Source organism: Alternaria burnsii, assembly GCF_013036055.1.
Source record: "Alternaria burnsii strain CBS107.38 chromosome Unknown 752, whole genome shotgun sequence".
In the NCBI taxonomy this organism is placed as follows: Eukaryota; Fungi; Ascomycota; class Dothideomycetes; order Pleosporales; family Pleosporaceae; genus Alternaria; species Alternaria burnsii.
In genome coordinates, this window is record NW_024066114.1 from 924,681 (window position 1) to 945,921 (window position 21,241).

The 21,241-nt window shown below is 50.2% G+C and overlaps 11 protein-coding genes across 11 annotated transcripts; 5 read left to right on the plus strand and 6 right to left on the minus strand.

The window, feature by feature from the left end:
* Positions 1–510: 510 nt before the first annotated feature.
* On the plus strand, positions 511–1,827 carry GT037_006405 (uncharacterized protein; the record flags this gene model as incomplete). The annotated part of the gene is made up of 2 exons (XM_038931452.1): positions 511–1,008; positions 1,435–1,827. 2 exons carry the CDS (start codon positions 511–513, stop codon positions 1,825–1,827), a joined length of 891 nt encoding a protein of 296 aa, XP_038785949.1.
* Positions 1,828–2,004: 177 nt separating this feature from the next.
* Positions 2,005–3,006, minus strand: GT037_006406 (uncharacterized protein; the record flags this gene model as incomplete). The annotated part of the gene is made up of 4 exons (XM_038931453.1): positions 2,005–2,097; positions 2,228–2,251; positions 2,304–2,617; positions 2,679–3,006. The coding sequence occupies 4 exons, from the start codon at positions 3,004–3,006 to the stop codon at positions 2,005–2,007; spliced, it is 759 nt and encodes a 252-aa protein (XP_038785950.1).
* A 2,378-nt stretch (positions 3,007–5,384) lies between these two features.
* GT037_006407 (uncharacterized protein) lies at positions 5,385–5,714 on the minus strand (the record flags this gene model as incomplete). Its single annotated transcript, XM_038931454.1, has 1 exon — positions 5,385–5,714. One exon carries the CDS (start codon positions 5,712–5,714, stop codon positions 5,385–5,387), a length of 330 nt encoding a protein of 109 aa, XP_038785951.1.
* A 671-nt stretch (positions 5,715–6,385) lies between these two features.
* GT037_006408 (fad-binding domain-containing protein) lies at positions 6,386–7,966 on the plus strand (the record flags this gene model as incomplete). The annotated part of the gene is made up of 3 exons (XM_038931455.1): positions 6,386–6,628; positions 6,681–7,298; positions 7,349–7,966. The coding sequence occupies 3 exons, from the start codon at positions 6,386–6,388 to the stop codon at positions 7,964–7,966; spliced, it is 1,479 nt and encodes a 492-aa protein (XP_038785952.1).
* Positions 7,967–8,532: 566 nt separating this feature from the next.
* GT037_006409 (uncharacterized protein) lies at positions 8,533–9,444 on the plus strand (the record flags this gene model as incomplete). The annotated part of the gene is made up of 1 exon (XM_038931456.1): positions 8,533–9,444. The coding sequence occupies one exon, from the start codon at positions 8,533–8,535 to the stop codon at positions 9,442–9,444; it is 912 nt and encodes a 303-aa protein (XP_038785953.1).
* Positions 9,445–10,028: 584 nt separating this feature from the next.
* On the plus strand, positions 10,029–11,978 carry GT037_006410 (uncharacterized protein; the record flags this gene model as incomplete). Its single annotated transcript, XM_038931457.1, has 1 exon — positions 10,029–11,978. The coding sequence occupies one exon, from the start codon at positions 10,029–10,031 to the stop codon at positions 11,976–11,978; it is 1,950 nt and encodes a 649-aa protein (XP_038785954.1).
* Positions 11,979–13,099: 1,121 nt separating this feature from the next.
* Positions 13,100–14,620, plus strand: GT037_006411 (s-adenosyl-l-methionine-dependent methyltransferase; the record flags this gene model as incomplete). Its single annotated transcript, XM_038931458.1, has 4 exons — positions 13,100–13,267; positions 13,373–13,502; positions 13,592–13,715; positions 13,792–14,620. 4 exons carry the CDS (start codon positions 13,100–13,102, stop codon positions 14,618–14,620), a joined length of 1,251 nt encoding a protein of 416 aa, XP_038785955.1.
* GT037_006412 (uncharacterized protein) lies at positions 14,598–15,170 on the minus strand (the record flags this gene model as incomplete). Its single annotated transcript, XM_038931459.1, has 1 exon — positions 14,598–15,170. One exon carries the CDS (start codon positions 15,168–15,170, stop codon positions 14,598–14,600), a length of 573 nt encoding a protein of 190 aa, XP_038785956.1.
* Positions 15,171–15,229: 59 nt separating this feature from the next.
* GT037_006413 (uncharacterized protein) lies at positions 15,230–16,117 on the minus strand (the record flags this gene model as incomplete). The annotated part of the gene is made up of 3 exons (XM_038931460.1): positions 15,230–15,662; positions 15,720–15,875; positions 15,927–16,117. 3 exons carry the CDS (start codon positions 16,115–16,117, stop codon positions 15,230–15,232), a joined length of 780 nt encoding a protein of 259 aa, XP_038785957.1.
* Positions 16,118–16,603: 486 nt separating this feature from the next.
* GT037_006414 (uncharacterized protein) lies at positions 16,604–17,146 on the minus strand (the record flags this gene model as incomplete). Its single annotated transcript, XM_038931461.1, has 1 exon — positions 16,604–17,146. The coding sequence occupies one exon, from the start codon at positions 17,144–17,146 to the stop codon at positions 16,604–16,606; it is 543 nt and encodes a 180-aa protein (XP_038785958.1).
* A 2,915-nt stretch (positions 17,147–20,061) lies between these two features.
* GT037_006415 (chromo domain-containing protein) lies at positions 20,062–21,000 on the minus strand (the record flags this gene model as incomplete). Its single annotated transcript, XM_038931462.1, has 5 exons — positions 20,062–20,169; positions 20,218–20,643; positions 20,692–20,731; positions 20,784–20,919; positions 20,994–21,000. 5 exons carry the CDS (start codon positions 20,998–21,000, stop codon positions 20,062–20,064), a joined length of 717 nt encoding a protein of 238 aa, XP_038785959.1.
* Positions 21,001–21,241: the final 241 nt, after the last annotated feature.

The window sequence follows — 21,241 nt, forward strand, 5'->3', positions numbered from 1 at the left end:
CCGCCTGCAGGTGTCATAGTTTCTTTCCGCATCCCCTAGTCCACGTCAATGCATTTACTTCTCATTCCTGGGTACGCTATGGCTATTCCGCTTCCGACATCAGCTTCCTAGACTGACATGCCTCGATCAACCTGCTTTCTAGTAGCACACGCCATCAAGGTTAACAATCATCGAGCATGCAACAATCAACGAGTTCGACATCTCAGAGCCATATCAGTATGTTGAAGCACTGCCTAGGTGAGAGAGCAATGAAGATTTAGGTAAGCTAGTGATGCAGTGGACCATTAAGATGTTCTCAGTATAGCAGATTCGGCGGCTACGTCGCGTACGCACCGTACTTGCTCACGCAATTCTCTTCGACAAAGCTTCTCCAAAGACGCAGCAGCAACTGCGACCTGAGTATTGATTCGGTAGTCGTGACACAACAATGTGAGCCTACGTTCAAGCTCATGTTCACAATGAGCATCTCACCACTATTTCCATCGCTACTGCACCCTAAAGTCGTACGTTATGGCTATGATCATTGATGCAACTGCAAAATATGGAATACGAGGAGCCATCAAATCTCTGCTATCGCCACAGAGCACGTCGAGCAATTGCAACGAAAGATCTACTCCGCAATACGTATGCGCACGCAAGAGATACGAAAGCGGAAGAAAGGGACGAATATGTGTTTATCAGGTCGGCGATGAACGTACAGACAGTGGCGGACGCAAAGTCAGGCTATACACCAATGTAGAAGGTGCCAATCTCGACAAAGACGAGCGACAAAGTTTCATCGGCATTGAGCATACTGGTAACTACAAAATGAGCAGCAGCACGAGGCACAAAAAGGGCCGAACCCCGCCAACGCCAGATAGAGGGACAAAAAGCAAAGTAGACTTACAGAGGCTAGATTTCAAACCTTGCGATCTAAGCGACGACGGCTCTGACAGGCGTTCTAAGAGCGACGGCACGGCTCCGTCTCAAGCTAAGGGATTAAGCTCAAGCTCGAACAAAGAGTCCACCGTACGTCGACCTGTTGACAAACGGAGGCGTTCACGTCGGAAGCCACAAAATGATCCGCATGGAGGAGTGGGCGTGGTGGATCGTTGTCGGTCTCCAAATCAGACCCTTAGACGGCATAAGGCTAGTTGATTCGGGGATCGATTATTACGAGAAAGGCCCGTAGATAATAAATTATGAGCCTATTGCTCAGGCGCGCTTCCGATCCCACAACATCAACTGGATCGACTGAGCCTTGAAGCAGCACCAACAGAACCTCCAAGAAGAACTCCTAAAACCACTATCGGCAGTACCATCAAACTCGTCAATGACTTGAGAAGTGACACATCAGGGACCACCAAACATCACCAAGTCAGTGGGAAGCAGACTGGTTCTGTCGTCTCAGAAGCGCCTGGGAGCCCGTTCAGGCAACCAGGGTTGACTCCACAGGAGTCATCGGACCTGATCTTCGGCACAAGCTTCGAGATGGCATCGCGAAGGAAGCTACGAGCGGGTAGCATGAACGATCGCATTGCGCCAGACATGCATGAGTTCGCATCACACCTTATACGCGATCATCCGCTAGGCGAGGCCGAACAGAAGAAGGAAGCACGTAGCTCATCTCACAAGTCAAACACTTTGAATCTCAAAAATCTCCCATCCGGCCTCAGCGGAGCGCAGAAGCCGCAATCTGTTGCAAAGATTGCCTTGGAACAGGTTTCTATTGATATGCTTGGAGTAGTCCATGCTCAGACCAGTGCGCCATCCTATCGCTCCATACCAACGGTCACACCTGGTACCCCTCCTTACATACCAGACAAGGGCGAATTGGATCAGAAGTAGGGTGTCAGCATTCACATGCTACGTGTATGCTGGTCAAGCAGCGTATGGCTCAAACAGGAAGCTTGTATGGAGAATAGAATTTGGGGTATTACTCTAACGCCTTATACCAATGGCAAAATGATGGCCAGTCCTGACTAGTCCAGGTTCTCAACCCTAGGCCGTGATACCAGTTGTTCGTCATGGTGTTTTCTCAAGCTCTCCATCCAATCGTCCGTCTAGTGGGTCAATTCCGCTATGCTGACTTGTATCGTCGTCTAGATCCTGATATTCCTGTATTGCATTAGCTTGACATTGGTGCTGACGAGGTTCACGACTCCTGTATGACCAGGGTTACAATGATTCTTGCCCCCTTGACGGCAGGATATTCCGCGTCCCCGATGTCAGAATATATATTACTTACCAAGAATTGTCCCATTTGCCATGACTACAGTCGGTTAGCTGATTGATTCTCCTAGGCCTAGAAGCTTCCAACATACCAAGCGTCCGCCCTCAACGTAGTACCTCCATCCCTCTGAGGACCCTAGGTATACCAAAATCTCCCATGGCAGCTCCTCAGTGTTAAACTCCCAGAACGTCATGTACTGATATCTCGATGCTTTGTCTACTTGTTTGTGTTTCTGGTCTTGGATTCTGGATACGTGCTCGAGCTTGAAGATGCGTGTGCGGAGTAGTTCGGGATTCTTGAGCATGCCAGGCGCAAATTCATCTTTAAACCATGCTAAGAATTCGTCATGAATTTCCGAGTCGGGTTGCCATAGGACTATCATCCACATTTGGATATCGCGGGAGTCTGGTTCAGGGCGTAAGTCACCATAGTATATCCTTGTGTCATGGTCTTGTGGGACACGTACCGCCCCGCCATTCTTCCCCATACCAATTGGCATACTCATTGTAAACCCGCGTCTCTATTATCGCCTCTTTCGGAAGTCGGTCCAAGGCTGGGCATAGTTGCGCATCCAACTCTTGCGCGCTTTGGTGTTTGGGTAGATCATAGATAGTCATGAGGCTGCCTTCGATTGCAGCTACCTCTGCGAATGTATTATCTTCCACCTGCTCTGCAGTGCGGGCCGTAGAGTTGATCTTTGCAAGGGCAGCGGGTACATGCGTACCCTCGTACCACTGATTCGCGCCTGCGGCATCTTCGCCTAAGTCCGCCCAGGCACAAGCGATCCTTGACATGGTTTCTCTTTACGATTTGTTGTTAATTCGTTCCCGCGGAGGTGGCCAGACGAGACGGGCGCAGATGGGTAATCAAAATCGAGTAAACAAGGCACGAGGTAAGGTAATGCAGCGGGCAGCGCAGCAAAGAGGAGCACGCCCAGACTCCGCCCCCAAAGTTTTGTCTTGGGCCCCTAATCCCAGTGCTCTCAAGCAAGGAACTACTTCGTAGGGGCATGTTGATACCCTGTCTGCTGTAGGTGTTTCCCCAAGTGGCATGGGGTCTAGCGGCCCGTCTAGGCCTGACTTCGGACCAAAAATAACGCCGTAGTACTGGTGAGGAATTTGGCATTGCCAAAAGTTAATTTCACAGCTATGGGAGCACAGTCAGTCCAAAACTATGTAGTTTCCGAGCAGATCACATTGAAATTGGTAAAGAATGGGACCGTGAGATCATAATGCGCTGTTATCCGTTGAAACACAAAAGTAGCTCGAGTCATTGGTTCGACCAGAGTCGGAGTGCGGCCCGGATATGGGGATCGTGCGCGGGCAAACCGATGCGCAATCACATGTCCGAAACAGGAAGTTGAGCAAAGAGAATCAGGTAACGTGGCCTGCTGATCAGCATGCATCGGTTCGCTGATAGCAGAGGCATCCCTCAATTTGATATACAAAGGATCGCTCCAACAACAGGGACGCCAACCAGAAAGCCCTATAAGACATGATCGCCCCGCCTCGACAAGCCACCAAAGTTTCTCGCGTATAATACCGCCTAGCGCGTCGCATCGTAAATCCAGCAAGTTGGGAAAGGTGAGATCGTGAACATTTTCTTCTTCTAACCAGCCTTGTCACTTCTTCCAGATTCACTATGTCTTGTGCTCATCTTGTCATCACTTCTTTCATAACAAAATGCCATTTCCGATGTCAATGTGCATCTTCTTCTCATGGATGTCCCTTTTGTCCCTCCTTGAGAAGCCACGAATAGCCCGCTCGCATCCGAGAGCGCGGCATTTGAATTGGCGGTCCTCCAGATGAGATCCTCGATAGTGGCGGCGAAGATCTGGCATACGTGAATACGTTTTGTTGCAATCACTGTATGTGCATACGTAGACAGTCTTAGCCTCGGTACGAAAGGAGATGTCAGCGATGGCATCGGCTGTCAACGAGCTCTTCGGTTCATTCGATCGGATGAGAGTCGGGCTGCATACTTCGTATGTCGGTCGCGAAGGCGCATTCTCCCGGGTTTCAAAGCAGTCGTCTGGAAGCGAATGAGCCGTGGCGTACACAGACGCAATCGGTCGTTGGAAAGAAGTTGTAGACTCCGACAAGGCCTGTCCGTTAGCACACGCAACGGATTCAGTGGACATTCGAGTCGGTACTGAATCAAGCTGAGGAGACCCTAATTCTGCAACGGCCCCGCCTAGCCGTACTGCAGAGTACCCGAGTACGTCTTCGCCATGAGCAACAGTATAATGCCATGGGAGATATGATCTGTATAGTCTAGGTGGGGGCACAATCGTGTCTTGGGCGTATGGGCAAAAGAGGGGAAACATGCTAGGTGCAACACAAGTTCGCAACTGAGTAAAGACAGAAAGAGAGCGCGTAGCGGAGGTGCCTCCGCCACGCTGAGGAGACCAAACAGTGCGCCGCTTTCGCAGGCTAGACGCATAATGTCGATGAACGTACTACAGTGTGCGGAGTGTTACATGATAGACCCGCAGGCAAGGCAACATACGAAAGACGAAGGAAAGTAACAAATGAGATCCAGGGCGGAAGGAGCCATAGAGACAGGCCCCCATCCAAATGAGTTGGTCTGTAATGCATGAGAATCGCACTTCACAATAACATACGACTTAGGACTGCTTTCTGAGAGGCTCCAACCATGGGTGAAAGACCCTATCGTGGCTTTGGCCTGTTCTGGTATCGTTCCATATTCCACTGTCCAATCTAGTTGCTCCATAAGTGCGAGAGGCCAGTTGTTGGTGTCCATGTCTTCGAGGTGCATGTAGGTGTGATCCTCTTTCTCTGGTAGATTAGCATCATACAAGCTAGGCGATAAGACGTCTTGATTGAGGAGGGAATCGTTAAGGTATGAGTTTGATGTCATCTTGGAGGAAGTGAGAGTAGGCTCGAAATATTTGAGAGGAAAATTTGGTTATGTCGCAAACCTATGCATGTTAAGAACATGGACGATGGATGAACTTATATATCGTGAAGCAGCGACGCACCAGGCTGTGTTGCACTTCGATGCACACGCCCCTCCGGCTGAGGGGCGCTTCGCCACGTGGCCCTCATTGCGTCCTGATCTTGCAACCATCTCACCATCTGGTAGCCTTGCGAGGTTCCACAGGGCTCGAGGAGCATGAAATCAATCGCGATCAACACGTTTATCGCAACTGTCACGTTTCATGCGCTACACACGTAAGTCGTAGGCTTTGACAACGATAGGTTGTGATCATGCAGGAGCGGGCGCATCTTGCGCGTGGTGTGGGCGTTCCCAGGCTGACTGGTGTGGAAGAAACACACCTGGGTAGCGATGGTGGAAAACTGGGGCTAGCGGGACGAAAGTTATCCGTTCCGCTCATGGCCAACCCAGGCAGTCTTACACGCTCTTCAACACACTGCCAGATCTCGCCAAAATCCATCGGAAAATCGTACTCATCTTCGACAACGGATGTAGACGAAAGGTTGAGTTGTCTAGCTGGCCCCGAGCCCTTCCCCTCAGCCATCGCTCATCCACCACGTGTCACCCGAGCTACACCGAGATCTTGGAAATATAACAGAACTCGATATATCGTCTTATTGAGAACGCTCAGTATCAACATGTCTACCTGTTCATACATCAAATCTTGGTTATTTGTATGACCACACGAATCTACTGTTCCCTTCGATGGCGGTGTACGAGCAACCAATCAACCATTCTCGCGGCTGGCCAGTTCGCTGTGCCGCTACAGACAGGACGATCCTACGTTTGCAAATTCAATCAATCTCGACATCGTCCACCTTTATGACTCCACTGGCTGTATCTGACGAGGAAGGTTTGCTCCGAAGATCCAGTTCGACGACGAATCATCACATTGCCGTACCTGCATGAGATGAAGGATAGACTTCACTAATACCCATCGAACACACCCTTCTCCAACATCCACGGCTCATTCGTTACGTTGGAACGATGGATTCGAGCTAAGCATGTTTTCTTTATTCCGTTGTGTTGGAGTCGGTGGAGAGGCGCGGGAAACACCAAGGGCGGCCCTTCACCTACCCCTATAGGCAAGTCGGTCAGCCGTGCAATCCGTAAACTTTCACCTACAAGTTATCTTCTATCAAGGCACTATAAAACCAGAGCCTAATAGTATGGATTCAATGACTGCGCTTGTACTCACCCGAGCCACCTCTCAACATGCTAAGCAAAGTGCAATTGGCGGCGAGTGTCCTAATGGGCTGCTTCGCTACTGCATTACCTTCTTCAAACTCACCCAATGGAGCTCTCGAAATTTTCGAGTCCTCATTGAGTGACCTCGCAGAAGTCTACTACCCAGGTTCGGAAGAATTCGCTAATGCTACTATACGATGGGGCGCCGGGCAAACTCCGCATTACGACATGATCGTCAAGGTTGCAACAGAGGAAGATGTGCAAGTGGCTGTGCGTAAATGCATACTCCGATCAACTTGTAGTTTAGCTAACCAGAGGATAGATCCTATACGCCAATGCGAACGACAAGCCATTCCATGCCATTTCGGGCGCTCATGCGACGACGACATACCTCAACAACATTACCAATGCTGTTGGTATTTATCTACGGGGTATGAACGACATCGTTATCGCCGATGATGGAGACACTGCGCTCATTCAGGGTGGTATCCTTAATGGCGATGTCACTGACTTTCTCTGGGCCCATGACAAGCAAACGATGACAACGGCCTGCGCTTGCGTTGGTTACATCTCTCCTATCCTCGGTGGTGGTCACGGCTGGAACCAAGGACGTTACGGCCTGGCATCTGATCAGCTCATATCCGCGCGCATGGTTCTCGCCAATGGTACCGCTATCACTGTCAACGAGAACAATCCGGATCTGTTTTGGGCGATACGTGGTGCTGGTCATAATTTCGGCGTCGTGACTGAGGCTGAGATCAAGATCTATGACAAAAAGCCAGATGTGGACCAGTGGGCAGTCAGCGGGTACTTCTATACACACGACAAGATGGAGGATGTTGTATCAGTCGCGAACAGCTGGATGGTGATGGCCAACAGGTCAGTGAGCCTAGAACACTACGTTGTGTTCTCTTTCGATCCCGAAGTGGATCCGGTAAACGTAAGTCTACATCCATTGCTATACTCATACACCACAATTAACGTCACTAGCCCATTGTCATCATCTGGGTCATTTACCAAGGCGCCAGCACCGTTCCAACACAATACACCGACCCTCTCGTCGCACTCTCGCCCATTTCTACCGACTCCGGCGTGACCGACCTCGCCGGTGTGAGCAAGTACACAGGCGCCGACCGCAACGGCCCATCGTGCACCAAAGGCTTCACTCGCTCTCTAGTCCCCGTATCAGCAGACACGTACGACAATCCTTCTCTCCGTAAAGTTCTCGACATTATGGCAACCTTCCCCCCAGAGTTCCGCAGCTCAGCCGTCCTACTTGAAAGCTACTCTACCAATCGCGTTGGCGAGATACCTAGTGATAGCACAGCATACCCGGACCGAGACGGCCAGCTGCTGTTCTCGCCGTTCATGACGTATCAGAAGGATGCTAGTCTGGATGCAGCAGCGTGGGGTTTTGCGGGCGACATACGCGATACTTTGATTGAAGGGACAAACAAGACCTACGAGGCTTACATCAATTACGCGAGGGGAGATGAGACGACTGAGGAGCTCTACGGGTATGAAGCCTGGAGACTGGAGAAGTTGAGAAGGCTGAAAAAGGAGTATGACCCTTTTGGCAAGTTCAACTTCTTTGCCCCGATTCTGTGAGCGGTCTCGTTTGAGGACGAAAGGAAGAGTGCTTTGGCGGAGGCAGGTGGTACAGTCACCAGATTCAACCGCCGGTGCCTGAGTTGGTCACAAACGTAGTATAGTCTGCACCCAACAAGATGTAACACGTAGACAGTAAATTGCGCGTACCCAACCCGTAGTTCACGCTTATTCAGGCGCTTACTGATAGCTCGTTCCGCCACATCCGCAAACTACAGCCTATCTAGTCACATCGCTTCCATGCTTCCGTATGACTCCGCACCCATCTAGTGCTCAACTATCGGTTCGTGCTGCACTTGAGAATCGATAGTGGCTGAATCAAATGGCTCGTGGTGGCTGATGCATCCGCAACGCGGGACGCGTACATACGTTGCGAGTAGATATAGAGAGGCAGGCAACGGTATGCCGCGATAGCATGCCATCCTTTTGAATTAACTTGTGCAATTGCAAAGATGTTCAGACAGTCGCTTGAATCTACACTATTGGGCGAAGACGACCGGATTCAACTTGTGGACCCTTCGTTCACTCTCAAGGCATTTGCAGATGAACAGAACCCGTTCGACGCAATGACCGGAGCAATCACAAATAGTGAAGAGGCATTTTCGGACGGAGCTACATCTCCCTCTAGCACATGGTCGGAATTGAGTCGTCCAAGCAGCAGCCCATCCTCGACATCAAGGACGCAGCTGCCGAACACCAACACACTGGCTCGTCGCCCACTGGTATCTTCGCACACATTCCCGAAATATAGACGTGAACAGAGTTCGGTAGGCCAAGAGCCGCAGGAAGCGAAGGAAGCAATACTTCAGCTTTCGCCGATAGAAAATCCAACGAAGGCGTTCAGACTGAAGGCGCCTTTGATATACGCCACCAAGACGCGCAATATTCCACGATACCAATTGCAGCGACAGTTCGATCGTAACGATTCTGTGCCCAAGTTGCACGTTCGCGCAGTTCCTCTACACGAGACTCGATCCCTTTCAGTACCAGCTACTCAAGTACTACAAGATCGGCAAATCCCTTATAACGGAGAAGAAACGCTTTACAGCATGGATCTATTTGAGATGCGCGGTCGAAAAGCCGGAACGCTCCCTGGTAGTGTCCAGATGACTTCTGGGAAGTCTCTATGGGGCGGCGAGTGGACGCGCTTCTGGCATGTTACAAAATGTAAGGCTAAACACCATGTTTGTGATTACAGAGGGGTGTGCGAGCCAGAAAAACATGTTCTTTATTGTGTTAAGAAAGGTGTGTGGGAGGATGCTGAGGGTGTAGTCGTTGCGCATGAAGAGACGGAGGGGCTGGGAGCATGGTGTGCCAATGGACTGCTTGTGGAAACAAGACGTCTATCAAATGAAGCAGGACATGTTTTGGAGATGACGGAGGAAACTGAGAGAGATGGAAAGAAACGCGATTTAGTGATGGCGTGCTGGGTAATGAAGCTGTGGATAGCGGAAGAAGTCCGGTGGGAGGGAAATTGAGAGCTGTAGTGAGGCGCCAAAAATAACGCAAGATGTGTGGGTTCGGACGAAACAACCATTGTTAATCTCTGTAGACTATCTCTGCTGTTCGGCACGACCTCGTAATCGCATCATAAGCGTGGAGTGTTGCCGATGAAGATGGAGCGAACAACTGCACTGTGCGGTACCTACCTAGGTAGGCATGGAATGCTGCGTGGACCCTGGCCACGTGTTTGAGCCTGTCGATGCCCTGCGTGTCGCGATTCTTGCAAGGTGAAATCTCTTCGTCTTGTTTCTTCCAAAAGCAATCACCTGCGACAGCAACCAAGATGGAAAATGGAGTTGCGCAGATCAAGCGTGCAGATAGCGTCTACTTCGGCGCGCCTGCTAGACCGAGCGCCACAGGCCAAGGGGCGAAGAGCCACCGCCTCAGTCCGCCCATGATTCCTGGGATCATCGCTCAGAGGGGCATTTGCGACTTGGGCAATTCTGAGCACCATGACCCGATTATTCTTGTCTTGATACCATAGTCTATTTCAATATTCTGAGCCACCCTCCATCATCTTCCCAGTTGTACCTTGGGCGTTGGAAGCCCTATCGCCGCCATGCCGCTCATCACTCCCTCCCGCCTCGCCATCATCATCGTCTCCTTTTCGCTCATAACTTTCTTCTGGACTTTCGGCCTACCGCACCAAACCCCCCAACCTTCGATACCTGCCATCGACCATTATGACCACAAGAATGTGCATACCGACCCGATAATACCGCCCCCCGTCATCGAGACACCGCTCGCGACAACACCAAGCCCGGTAGCACATGAAGACCGACCTACTGAAACAGACGATCACAGATGGGATGACAAGGGAGCGCAAGGTGGACAGGCACAAGCGAAACCAACTGCGCCTACCAAGACGGGCGTTGTAGATTACGAGAAAGATGGCGGACGATGGGAAGACAGCGCAATCACGGTCCCTACAACACTAGCCACCGAGGCCATACCGGCTTCTAAGAGTGCGGATGCAGCCAATGCGAGTGTTGCGCCTGCGAAGCCCGCCGAAGCAGTTCCTACACAAGTCGTCGACAAGTTCTGCAGCGATGCCGACGGAGCCAAAGACGTCATGGTCGTGCTCAAGACGTCCAAAGCTGAGATTGAAAAGCTCAGCGGCCATCTCAGCAACCTCCTGTCTTGCGTCCCTACATTCGCCATCTTCAGCGACCACGCCGGAGAGTTCCAAGGACACAAGGTATACGATGCGCTCGATAACATCAGCCACGACGTCAAGTTCAAGAACAATGAGTTCCAGGAATACCAGCTTATGCATGCTGATGCAGAGCACAAGCCGGACGCGAAGAAGACGGCAGACTTGGACAAGTGGAAGTTCTTGCCCATGGTCTACAAGGCATACCACATGAATCCCAACGCCAAGTTCTTCGTCTTCCTCGAAGCCGACACGAGCTTGAGCTGGACCAACATACTGCAGTGGTTTAACAGGCTGGACTACCGGATACCCTACTACAGCGGAGCTCCTTACTTCATTGCCGGCACACAAGTAGCCCAACGCGGAGCAGGCATCTTCTTGTCTCAGGGCGCTCTACGACGGTACTCCAAATCCTACGACGAAATTTACCAGACCAAATGGGAAAGGGACACAAGCACAGAATGCTGCGGCGACCTGATGCTAGCGAAGGCCCTTGGAGACGCACACGTCGAGTTCTATGCTTCTTGGCCTCTCCTCCAGAGCGAGCAGCCAAGTACACTGGACTACACCAGGAAGCACTGGTGTGCACCTGCAGTCTCGTGGCATCATATCGATGGTAATGACCTTACCAGGCAATGGGATATTGAGAAGAAATGGACCACCGCCAATGGCTGGAAGAAGCCATATCTGTACCGCGACGCTTACCACGACTCTGTCGAACCGCACATCGAAACGCAGAAAGTGGGCTGGGACAACTTGAGCCAGGACACGAAGATCGTTGCGCCAGAAGGACGGCAGAAACAGATGAAAGAGGATGCCGAGAAGAAGAAAAAGGAGGGCCAGGAGCACGATCTAGGAGAACCAGAGGACAAACCCAAGGAAGAAGCTAAACTTCAAGGAGAGGAGAAGAAAGAACCCAAACCTCAAGCAGAGGGGAAGAAAGAACCTGAGAAAATCAAGGTCGACAACACACCACCACCAGACTCCCGGATCTACCAAGAAGCCGGCCCCGGCTCGAAATCTAAACGCGAAGAGAAGAAGGGCGGCAAGAAGGGTGACAAGAAAGAAGATAAAGATAAAAAACCAGAACCGCCTAACTGGGATAAGCTCGCCGAGAAACACCCCGACGCGGCGGACAGCTCTGAGCGCTGCCAGAATGTCTGCCAGCAAGTTGAGGACTGTTTACAATGGCGGTACACGACCAAAGGAGATGGAGAGTGTCATCTCAGCAAGGTGGTTAGGTTGGGAGGAAAGGTTGGTGATGACCAGTGGTCGAGTGGGTGGTTGGTCGACAGGATCCAGGGGCTCACCAAGGAGTGGGCGTGTAAGGAGGTCAAGTGGAGGTTTTATCAGTGAGTAGGACTGAGTGTTGAGGTGATTAGATATGGGCAAAAGGATGGTGTTCTGGTGTTTGTATGTTCGTGTTGTGGCATCGAGAAGAAGGCTTTCTGTATAGTGCTAAGCTGACGAGGCTTCTATAAGTGGTGGAAATTGTTGTATATACCCTTTTTTATTGTAATATACATGTTGATGGTACAGGACATGTAATATTGATGTGCTGGCCCTGTTTCATCATACCTTCCTACACCATCCATCGTGCTCGTCGTCAGAGATGCGCTTGCAAATCAGTCGAGAAGAGGCATACGCGAGAAGTCGGTTCGGTTTTCTAGAACTACGGCTCTGGTCTCTCGCTACCATCTCACTCACGAGTAGGTCTTCTCTAAACAGTTGATCCACTGCGTGTCATTCTTAGTATACAAAAACTTCTTCTTCCGTCCTTTAACTAGAACGCGAGTCAAAGCACGTGTTTTCACTCTTGTCGAAAGACTCCTATCCATTCACAGTACTATTCACAATACCCACACTGCACTCAGGGTCTTGAATTATCTGAAAAGGTACAACTCACCCATTTTAATACCTCACTGTCTACTTATTCGAATTTACCTAGGTAGTCTGATCAGAACTGGCGGGAAAATGCCACTGGCTCGTCTCTTCAATCGATCGCTCAGGCGATGCTTCCAAGGACGACTTCCTCCTCCCGAAGGCCCAATACTCCTTGCGATGGCATGTTGCTTGGGGCAATTCAATTTGGATATCACCCGTGTAAAGAAGAAAATAGGCAAGGGCGAGGTTTTGTTGGACAGAGTATAGGTGGCCCGCTAGGCAGGTGTCCGCCTAGAGTCATATTTCCAAGCCTCAGCAAAATTGATACGGCGTTCAACCCATCATAACTTCGTAAGTGTGTTCATGGCGTATGTACACCAATCCATGCACCCCATTGTTGGCACCTTCCCACGCTTGACCTGGAATGGCAGGCGCAATACGCCTTCTTGGCTACTTTCCATTTGCCGGTGGCTTGTACGACAACAAGTCCTTCTATGTACGCCTCGCATTGCCTCCAACAACAGAAGAAGTTAGAAATCCATAGCTATCATCCACGTCCCCTCTGCATTCTGAACGCTCACCTCCCACAAATCATGGAGCCTGACGCTATCTCCCAACTCAAAGCACTACTAAGCGCAGCGCCAAATCTTCGCTCTCAACTCAGCAACGCCGAACGTCTCCAGCTCAGCGGATTAGCTGAAGCACTTAGAACCGAATTGGAGAGACCAGACGAAGCTGTATTCAGGGTGACTTTCAATGAGGTAGGTTGAACGCGTCGTGTCGCTCCTTCCAAGTTCGCGGAGCCCGAGTTCGCGGGGCTATACCATCCGTGACTCGTGACCAGCGCTAACAGTCGGGGTAACCAGCCTGGACATTATCTAGCTATTCGATTAGGCATACAATGGGGAATCTTTGAAGCACTGGGCTGCGATGGCGATGAGGGAAAGTCGAGCGTGCAGCTTGCGGAGGGTACGGGGGCGGATGTGCGGTTAGTTGGTAAGTAAGCCTGCATCGCGAACATGTTGGAAAGTTTTCCAATTTAGCCTCGTCATTATTTTGAGGTGATACTGATCGTAGTATTCCAGCTCGCTTCTTGCGCCACCTAGCAGCGAATGGCACAATCCGTGAAGTTGGTCTCGATACCTACACAAGCACTCGACTCTCAGCTTCTTTGAGGCAAAAGTCTTTCAAAGATGCTATACATTTCATGTAAGTCTTTGAACAGGTTCCTGATATTCAAAACCAGTATTGATAAGCCTCACTACTGATACCGCACCCGCAAAAGGTACGACGACTTCTACAACGTGGGCTGGAAAGTACCCTCCTTCCTTGACTCAATATCTCATCGCAATCCCGCCGATATCAACAACGGCCCCTTTCAACATGCACATGGTTTCTCTGATAAATCACTGTACACATACTTTGATGAAGACCCAGCGATGGGAGCGCGGTTCGGCGGTATGATCCAGATGTACAATGCTGGTAAACCGTTCTTCTGGGAGAACGATTATTATCCTTTCAATGAACGCTTGGTGACTGGAGGGCCTAAATCTGATAACGATGTGCTACTTGTAGACATCGGAGGAGGGGATGCCGGGGACTTGGGCCTGTTGCGGAAAGCACTGGGAAAAGAAGTAAAGGGTCGGCTTGTTCTGCAAGAGTTGAAACATATCGTCGATCGGACCGTGGAAGACGGATTTGAAGCGGAGGTAGGCGATTGGAACCAAGTTCAGCCGATTAAAGGTACACTACCAGAATTTTATCGTGCTGTTATCAATACTAAGACGCGACTTGTAGGAGCGAGAGCGTATATGCTCCAACACATCCTCCACGACTTTAGCAGCGACGATGCATGCCGTCGCATACTTCGCAACATCATTCCCGCTATGGAGCCCGGTTACTCCAAGCTCCTCATTAAAGACCTTCTTGTACCCGATCGAAATGCACCATGGGCATTCACGGCTTTGGACGTCAACGTTATGCAATCACTCTCTGGTCAAGAGCGGACTGAGTCACAATTTCGCGAGCTACTTGATTCTGTGGGACTGAAAATTGAGGGCATCTGGGGCCACAAAAATGCGCTGGATGTTGTCATCGAAGCCTGCCTGCCTTAGGAGAAGGGTCTTGCGCTGTTTTCAGGACTTCCCAGTCATGATGGAATGACTCCTCATTTGGTATAACATACTTCTCCCACCCCTCCTTCGTATCTGCCTCCTTCCACGTTTCCATATCACCCACTACACCATTCCCATCTACCTTCCAAATACCTCCTTCGACCATGCCCAGCCAGTTCTCAAGTACACACGCTAGACTCTGCGATTGAAAATCTTCAAGAGACTGTCTCCCACGCGAGTACAATTGTGTGAAGCTGTCATTCCCATACTGTCTGCAATCCATAAATTTCTGCCCATCACTCATCTTCGCATACTCGTTCCCCCCAATAGCAAAAGGCAAAATGAATGAGATCTGGTCTTCTAGATTTTGGTGCTCGTATTCAGTAGGCAACAGATACAAGCCGGAAGGGTAGACTCTGACATTGCGATAGTCGTAAAAGTGCGGCCTCCGAGCATCAGAATTTCGCGGGCTCCAGGTTGGATCTTCGAAGAAGTTGATTTCAGATCGAAAGAGTAGGATGGGGGGTATTTCATCTTTGTCTTTAGACATGTGCGAGCGAAAAGGTTGGTCGGGAAAGTCTGATGAGGTGATGACGCGGAGACCTGGGGCTATTTTTTTTTTTTGAAACGCGGGCGGCGGGCGCGAAAGAGGAAGTTGTACGCAAATCGTTGCGGTAGGCTTATAGTTTTGCGCACGTTGTTTTCGAGGAGGCCGTATATGGGCTGCGCGGTGATGCTTTCCATAGGCACGCGACTCTCTATCGCCTCAACGAGCTTGTCCCAGATCTCCAGGTTTCTTTTCATCATAACCTCGTTGTACGGAACGAATACCCAATTCGAGGGATCCCGGTTTTCTCCTAGTGCAGACCATTCTTCTCTGAGCTTGCCTCCTTTTTCTGGTGTTGCCTGAACACTTCCTTGGCGAATCTGGGAGAGCCAGAAGCTAAGGACGGTCTCTAGCGGATACCATCTCCGTTCATCCATACCGTCCATGTCATACAGTGTTAAAGCCAATATGCACAAAGTTGTTTTCTGGTCGTATCTAAATCTCGTAAGCTCGGCGTTCTGATATACTACCGACAGCATCAAGTTCACTTACATCAGTCCACAAGTATGTCCTGTCCCAAAGTGCCCCGCCTGGTACAAAACCAAACGCCTTCTTCTAATGTCCTTCTGCTTCTCACCTGTACGGGCTTCGTAGTCACATGGCCACAACAAGTCCTCGAATTCGAACATATAACCTGGTCCAGAGAGACTAGATACCCAGTGAAAGAATGATAGACACGTTTCACTCTCTTGTGCATACGGATCTTGGGCTTGCTCGAGGAATTGGATTAGCTCGGCGGAGAGATCAGACCGTGCGGCTTCGGCCTTTCCCCCATGTAACTGAAACCAGCTTTTGGATTGTGAGGTTAGTGTTTCTGGAGAGCGGCCTGAGCCGATCCAGCCATGCTGCACGATTTCGTTGTGAAGCTCGATGCAACGTTCGACGTTCATGGCTGATGAGTATTTACTGTCATAAAGAGCAAGAATAAGGTATCAAGGATGAATAGTACCGGATTTCTGGGTAAGCAAGAGACTGTGACTTGAGTTAAGTACGGCACTGCGCCGCAAGGCTACAGTGCATGGACGCAAACCTAGTCTAGAAGGGAACTAGTAGCCAAAGCGGTCAACTTGGAAGCAAGGCCCAGAGAAAAGAGCAATAATACAGAAAGACTCGAAGAAACGCACTGTGTACCACCAAACCAGTAAGTGGAAATGATACCCATGGTTCCTGGAATGTTCCAGTGCTCAAATAATTTGAGAAAGTATTTTTGCTTTCTGTCAATCTTGAGAAGAACATAGTTTGATAGTAAGACCAATCCAGGAGTTACCCATCTCCTTTACTCTCTAAACACCCATATCTGCAGACCCTTGCCTCGATTGGTTCATCAGGATCGGTTGCTCCGCGATCGTCGTCGTGTAGCTGATGTCCCTCGTGCTCTAGGGTAGTCCGCCGCAGAAATGATCTTTCGCTACCAAAACCTTTTCACGTCGTTGACCAAGCGACAGTAAAGATCCCTTGAAAAACATCTTCCGAAAATTGCCGCAGCTCGTAATCCTGGAGTCCCAGCCTTCCAGATCTTCTTGATCGACGGTAGACGCGTCTACCCAGTTCCAAATGACCAAGTGCTGTACTGCTATCTCGAGATGACTGTACTCATCTGATTGTGACGATCGTGAGGCACAATCATACAAGGTTGGCGTAAGCTGGGGCTTCTCAGACGAGCGAGCGAGAGCGGCGAAGAGGCGCGTCATAGCATGGTTCTGGAACGCTGCCACTTGCAGCTCGTCTCCTAGAAACCAAGCCAGTATTGCAGCCTTGACTGCACAGTCCATAGTCTTGAGTTTTTGGCGATTAATATCCATCTTCAGATCCGGGACATCGTTGGCGAGGCCTAGCGAGACAACCGAGCCAGATAGTTCGGTGTACTCTCCCGTGTAAACCCACTGTACGAACAAGTCAAGCGCATTAATAGAGCGCATCTTAGAAAGCCAGATCTCTGGTACAGGTTTGCCTTCGCCTGGGCATGTCGGCAAATTCCGATTGGAGATTGATCGCAGTAAATCCTAGGGTATATAGCGAAAACCGGGACTGCTGTCTCGAGGAGCCAGACGCACCTTAATCGCTCAAAGATCGCCAGCGCTGTGATAAGTGGTCAGTAAGTGCTTGGAGAGGATGAACGGCGCCACTCACAAAGCAACCAGATGCTCTCTCTGTGGGCAAAGACTAAGCGCAGGCGATTCATCTGCTGGAGTCGACATGTCACGGTGAGTTCTCTTGCGTTTCCAGCGCATATTCGACTCGGAACTTATATAGCGGGTAGATTTGGAGAGCGATAATATGTAAGAAGCGAATCAAGGATGGGAGGCTTTTGAATATTGGAGCACGCGGAGTCTTCTCACTCACTCGTTGGCCAAGATGTGCTTTGGCTCACCTTGCGAGCGCGGCAAGTTCACCTCTCACCTCCTACCTTCACCTGCATGAACGCCGAAGAGCGTCTGCTGAGGTCTTAACCTGCAAGCAAAATTCGCATTCTACATTCGGCACACTTGTCGTCATTGCAACTAGCGGTCGACGCCTGGCAGCTAAAGCGCACTTGATATGCGAGGGAGCCTTTTTTCGAGCGTTCAAAGTCAGTTGGAGGTAGGATTAGATACCCGATGTAATCTCTTCTAAGAGAAGATTCGAGATATTGCGCGACATTTACGCCATCGTGATAGTGGCTCTTGGTTTGCGCATATGCAAAAAGGCGACAGAGAAGCTACTCATGAATGCGCGCTGGTCACGTTGTAGAGGCGTCGCGAGGCAGAACGGTCAGGACACGCATGCGCCCCAAAACGCGCCAAGACCCCAGCACATGACCGCGCGCACCCTCTTACCCCATCCAAACTCACACGAATACAAACCTCATTTCCTCGTCCCGAAATGAAATCTTACAAAAACAAGCTTCTCTCAACAGTCGCATCACCGTCGTAATCAATCAATCCAGCTATCGTTTCAAGTCCAGCCTCACCGCCGAAAGAGTCGGTATCCCAGCCACGCCAGCCTGTCCAGCCCCTCCCACCATGGACGCGACCCAACCACCTTGCTGGCGCACGCACCCCGCCACGTCTGTACAAAAGTTGCTGCATGCCACTTGCAGTAGACCCTACTACTTGGCCTGCAGATTTCTTCGCTGATATTATTAAATCAATTATCCCTCAACTCACTCGTCAAACTCAACACTTTACCATACGATTCTTCGTTGTTCTCGTTGTTGTTGTTCCAGTTTACCACCACCATCCTTGACATTGGCTTGCTTCCGGGATATCACTTACGACACCACTACTGAAGGGTTGCTTGGACGATAGCTAAGCTTGGACCGACCGACACCACTGCGTTATACAACATTCACCTGTTTGCGCTGGAGATACAGTGCGCATACAATTGCTCATCGTCAACCTTGACATTTGACTGACTTTTGAAACAGAAACATCTTGAGCACTATCGCATCGCATCACACCGCCGCAACTACTCTTCACCAATCACTACTCCGACTACCATCATCTACGAGATCCCCTCGTAGTCACCACAACAAACCGCAATCATGCAGCGCAACATTGTCATCTTCCTCATCATCCTTATCCTTTTCATCCTCATCGCTGCTATCGCCTACCTGATCTACTACCTGCAAACTCGCATGGCCGTCGGCGGAACCGCATCGTCTGTCTCTGACATGACAGAGAACGCGTAGACAACGCCACTACAACAAAACACCATGATACAGCAGGACGGATAAGAAAAGAGACATTTAACGACGATACGAAGAGAGTATAACATATGGGACGATCTCAGATTTGGAGATTGAACACTGCATGGCATTGGCGTTCTTGGAACTGCATGGATATGCAACCTACAACAGGAGTTTGGAATTGATTGGGCAAGAAAAGTGATAAAACACTTGAGAAGTTGAAACGAGGATAATGCGATTGAAGCAGCCATGTTGGTTGGGACTGGGCTTTTGGATACCCGCAACGTTATTACGTTACTTGTATATGTATATATGTTCGCGCATGCATGGAATTGAACGACATAACTATTGAACACACTTTCAACCATGTTCCGCAATATAACTTTGATTATAGGCCTGTTGTTTAGTCTGGACCTGGGAACACAATCGTATTTCGTCTTAGCTAAGGAGAAGTATACCCGAATGTCCTGTATTATCTTAGAAGTGTTGTTAACATTCTAATCTCACTGGGAGATAAGCATATCAGGTATGCACAAATGGCACGATGCGCCCGCAACAATATTCTCACGAAGAGGGATATATCATCTGTCACACACTAAGTGGTCACACTTAGTGTCTCGAATATGTACAGTTTTGTGACCTCTGATGATAGTGGATAGAAAGCAGAAAGTTCGAATCGCTTCAAAGAACCATTGAAACTCCTTGTTGCCCTTTCCAAAAGAATTCTGAACCTAATCAAAGAAGTCCCTTATAGTACAGTTGACGCCTATACACCATACCCGCTTGAATGGAATCAAAGTCTTTGTAAGAGACTCTAGACGCACCGGTGAAACTTCGTGGGGCGGAGGTGTAACGGACAAAGACGAGAGTCCTACGCTTGTGGTATCAACGGAGACGCGGTGGGCAATTTGAGCCATGTCGGTTTTATGATGGGTGAGTCTTCAGGTAATTGAAGATGAGAAATGCTCCGGGGGCGTCAACGGAGACACCGTGGGTGATTTAAAACACAGTGGAGACAGCGAGACGGGAGGCGTTACTGGAGAGAATAGTCGTAGCGGGAGCATGTTCTCGATTGACATGGCGGGCGCGAAGTCCGTTCGAACTTTGCTGGTAAGCACCATTTTTGATGGCGAATTCGGTTGCGTATACTATTCGACTTGAAGCGAATTAGTGGCCTGTCATTTCGGTGTCGTTATTGTCATCACCATTTTCGCATTTCAGAGGCTGGTCGCTGGTTTCGGCAAAGACTAGGTGGCTCTCATAATATACCAGCATCTGCAACGCATTAATAGCAGTACAATTTCGATAGTCATGGCAACGCACCTTTTGCGGACACTTTTGGTAGACGTGTCGGAGAGGATGTTGTGTCTTTTGATTATTGTTCCACACGAGGTATGCGAACTTTTCGAGTTCGCCTGTCTTGGGGTTCTTCGTCTGCTCCACTGTGTCGACTTCGTGGACGTCGTGTTCCCACGAGCCTGGTGGTGGACTCCATTGTGCCACTTTCTTCTCCTCCTTGTCTGCCTTTGCGCGCTTGGTGCTAGACGCAAGAGTCTCCGACTCTGATTTCCTTCCCGCAAGCGACGGTCGGCCCTTGCGCTTTTGGCCCTTGGGCTCTGGACGGCCTCCGATACTCTTGAAGTACTCGTTCAGTACGTCAATGGCTCCCTCCATGTTTTCCTCTGACTCCCATGTCCGGTCTTTGGGGTCGTCGTAGCCTTCCCATTTGACGTCGAATTGGAGAACGCCCTACCACTGTCAGTGTTTGCGTGTGGTGAGGTAGGTGTTTGTACACACTCTTTGGAATCTGTGGTTGAAGATGGCTTCAACGACGTATCTGGCGCATTGTCAATGCGAGGTGATCCCTGGGTATATGACTATGCGCATACTCGTCTTCTCCCACCTCACTGTCAACCTCCTCATCTTCTATAGAATCGACTTGTACTGGTTGTCTTCCTTTTCCCTTTGCGGTCGCTTGCGCGGGGACTTCTTCGCTGTCCGAGGACTCGTGATCGCTGAGAGCAGCTATGCAAGTTAGCTACCGTATGCTAAGTACATTACGCGTAGGGTGAAAGCGCGAGAAGGCGGGCGCGACTCACGAGGCATCTTGAATCGCGGTCGCTAATGATGGCGCACAGAGATGTGGGATAGGCTGAGCTTTTTAGAGGGTGAGGCGATTCGGACAAGCGCAATTGTTTGTGCGCGATACGTGACCAGTGATTGTGGTGGCAGCTTGGGGCAGCAAGCGTCAGGGCAATTCGCAGGGTTGGAGCTGGCGACGGAAGGCGCGTTCGCGACTCGCGGCCGTGCACAGGAATGCCAAGCCCCTCTGGGGAAATTTCGAGAC